Source organism: Pundamilia nyererei, unplaced genomic scaffold (genome assembly GCF_000239375.1).
Source record: "Pundamilia nyererei isolate P.nyererei 1_Seehausen unplaced genomic scaffold, PunNye1.0 scaffold00054, whole genome shotgun sequence".
In the NCBI taxonomy this organism is placed as follows: Eukaryota; Metazoa; Chordata; class Actinopteri; order Cichliformes; family Cichlidae; genus Pundamilia; species Pundamilia nyererei.
Window position 1 is genome coordinate 958,683 of NW_005187455.1, and position 3,621 is coordinate 962,303.

Sequence of the window (3,621 nt, forward strand, 5' to 3'; positions counted from 1 at the left end):
TAAATAAATATAAATGAGTCAGTTAAGTTATTTTGAATGTAAGGTTAACAACAAGTCACTTAAAACGCTGTGCATGCATAGTTGGAGTATGACTAGTGAGCTTAAAAAAATCTTTTAAACCATATTTTGGACAAAGTTGACAAGCTTTTTAAGTGTTTTTTGGGTTTTTTTATGGATTGGGGTTAGACATTTGACTGGAAATTCAGTGCATGTGGTTCATTTCAGAATAATCACTTGGATTCAATCCAATACAATCAACTTTTTAAATGGCAGTCACTCTGTGATTTATCATAACCAAGAAAATTTCTCATTATGTTTTTATTCAAAATCCAGTTTTCATTTTGAATTTTTCTCTGTTTCATTTTCTTGTATTCAAACATGTTTTCTGTCAGTCACTTACCTTCCATCGAGATATTAGGGCCCCCATGTTTTTGAAACTACACAAGTCTTTGCTTTGATTTCTTTGGTTCACTAAGAAACACACAAACAACACGTTACAGGTAAACAACGCACACGGTCTTTGCTGCAACAGTTACACAACTTTTGATGTTAAACTCCACGCTTGAGCCTGACCTAGACATTTATGCACTTACATCATAACAGTATTTAGGAAGCTGCCTACAAAATCACAGACAATGGCAACTCTTGTTGCAATGGATCTACGAACATAATCTCTCCCTATGGCTCCTTATACATGCAACAAGGTGGCTAAATATATCACTTTTCACTTTCTTATTTAAATTTTCAGAACCTCACTGGTTAAATGCAATGCATAGCAGTTGATTCAAGTTCCATCCTCTTCACTTTAAAATGGCCAGACCCTATAATGAGATGAGTCTAGCCACGGCTAATGTCACCGCTGTCATTCCAGCTACAAATATTTCTGAAACTGGAAACAGCTTGTAGTTTCCAAACATGCGCAGCAACATGAATAAAGCCCCAACTGTGCTGTATTTCCGCTGAGTACCTAGCTTGCTAGCTGACCTAGCTTTAAGAGTTGGGAGTCAAGTCCCTGGGCGGTCACAAGACATAACCGCTAATGATGCTGCCGAGATTTATAACTGGTATTTCCTAGCTATTTAAAGAAGATATTTCCTATTGACAGCAGCAGCAAACAATGATATAACTTGCTGTATTCCTGCTAACGTAAGGTAGTTATGGCTAGTATTAGCTGCTCATTTTAGACTGCTGCAAATCAGCCACGGTAACCTAAATACTCAGAAGAAAGAAGAGCCTTAGAAAACTAAGCTTTAGCATGACCACTACTTTTTGGGGCATATACAGAACTCTGATCAAGAAAGTACGTAAACCGATGTACTAAGCTAGCTTCTATAATAACAACACACTGGTGCCGACATCAGCAGCAGGCACGCTGTGATAATAATATTCATCTTTACGTGGTCTTTTTAAATTAATACGTATTCGCAGAGGAAACTTACATTTACTCGATGTCTGGGTGTTTCTGTTCACTGACCATTCAATAAAGTTCACGCAGAAACAAGAACATCTTGTCTGCTAATGCTACCTAAACTGACATTTCAACTGCCAACCAGAAAGAGAGTTTGGCGCGGTGTTGAGACGTAACGGAACGTATGTGACGTGGCTGGGCTGACCCATTTCCCAGAGTCCTGTGCGGTGTAGTCTTTTTCGTTTCATTTTGTGAAATTTATTTTTTATCTAACGTTATTAAACAATCTTTAAAAAACAAAACAAAAAAAAACAGGACTAATGAAAACAAGAAAGGCAGATTGGTCCACAATAATTGAAAATTACATTAAAAACACAAGTTTAACATGTATATGGCTTGTATAGGATATGCTGGTGTACTTTCATGAAGTCATGGATGTGAACACTTTCTTGATAGTTTTCTGCGCTGCTAGTGTTTCAAAGTAGCATCTATTGCTTTTCACTTAACACTGGCTTTCCTTCCAGACCATTTCCATACATGCAGGTGTAGCTTCCAGCCATCTGGTCCATAGTATCTACACCTCCTTTGGTCTTGTTGTAGAATGTGATTAATTGTGTTTTTTCTCCTTTCTGGTATTTTCATCCACCATTTTGTTGTGATACATTGCGCTCAGATGTACAGCAGCTTTCTTTCTGACATATACAACTATATGGTAAGGCTGTGGGGTTTTTTCTGACCCACTTGTGCATTTAAAGGTTAACATATAATTTGGTTTGTCAGAGAAAAACATACATATCTATCAATGAATTTGATGCTACTGCAAAACAAATGAATGAATAGGTGAATAAATAAATAAATCAATGTGAATCAAAGGAACCATTCTCGCTTTAGAAGTCTGCTCTGTTAACTAACTGATAACTCAGCGGAAAAACCAGAGGACTTATAGGATCAGCACAAATATCTGCAGGTTGCCTTTATGTGGGTATCATCAACATATAGTACAATACAAATATATGCATATGTGTAAATTATTTTGAGAGGTAATAATCATAATATAAGGAGATGGACTATACAATTTTATAATGGGAACCAGAACCAGGGGAATGTATTGTACACACTCAGATGTTGGTCTAATGGTACCTAAAAGATTATGTTTGGAGTCTTCAAAAAGAGGTTTCAGATTTCTACAAAGCTCGCTCTTTTTTTTCTTTTGGACTTTGATTTCTTCTTTGAAAGAAGATGGATTGTTTGGGCTTTTACAGATACTACTCGCTGGAGAAATAGGATGAATGGGCTAAAACAGTGGCTCAGCTGGCTGCTTATGAGAGGATGACATATACATGGGCCCCTTGGGGCATCTTCACTGCTGTAACTTGGAGGTCAATTTAGTAGTGTAACCAAGAACATCAGAAAAAAACTGGAGTTGTATTTGGTGCTTTGTCTCCATTTTTAAGTAACAGCTACAGCTCTAATAGCCTTTTCTCTCGTCTTTGTCAAATTAGGAGAACCATCTAAGCTAAATAATAATAATACTAAAGCACTGGAGAGTATTTTCTTTTGAAATTCTTGCATCATGCCATGTTTCCAAAAGCATAAAACTGAACAGTTATGTCAGCTGTGTAATAAGACATTACTTTCTTCCATAACAACACTACAGATGAAAACATTCAACTCAGTGCCAGTCAAGCCTTTTTCTTGTAGTTCCCCAGTTTGTTGTCAGCATCTGTACCTTGAAGGCCGACAAAGCTGCAGGCTAACTTTAAATTGTAATTCCAACTCTTGCCATTAGATGTCGCAGTTTTACTGTATGATGTGGACTTTAAACCCACCAGTAGGACTGAGAATATGTATATGCCTAGGTGTTAAACTAAACAACTGAACAAATCGCATATGTGTACATTTAGCCTCCATTATAGGTCTAAATTGTGGGTTTTTTTCTCCTTCTTTTTGATATAAACCTTTAGTAAATGAAAGTGGCTTGAAAGAAAGAAAGGAAAAAGAAAAAAACATTTGGGTTCCAGCTCAGCATCTTAATCACAAGTTCCCGTGGTGTCTCACTGTTATCCCATCGCAGGAAATGTGAAGTTGTGATATCTCACCAATATTTATTTCTCAGCTCTCAGCCGAGCTGTTTCAGATTTGGCTGCAGTATGCAGAGATTTGGCCTTCAACTTTTATGCTTCCAGCTTCCTCTGGAGTCTTAAGAGTTATGG

General features: G+C 37.1%; 1 protein-coding gene across 3 annotated transcripts in view; it reads right to left on the reverse strand.

The window, feature by feature from the left end:
* Window positions 1-1,575, reverse strand: part of lnpk (lunapark, ER junction formation factor) — a 10,787-nt gene extending 9,212 nt beyond the window's left edge. For all 3 annotated transcript variants that reach the window (XM_005733670.1, XM_005733671.1, XM_005733669.1), the window contains exons 1-2: window positions 1,440-1,575; window positions 401-471 (exon numbers count right to left, since the gene is read on the reverse strand). In XM_005733670.1, the coding sequence (XP_005733727.1) occupies window positions 401-427 (27 nt within the window). In that variant the 5' untranslated portion in view covers window positions 428-471; window positions 1,440-1,575. The remainder of the gene's footprint in view (window positions 1-400; window positions 472-1,439) is intronic.
* Window positions 1,576-3,621: the final 2,046 nt, after the last annotated feature.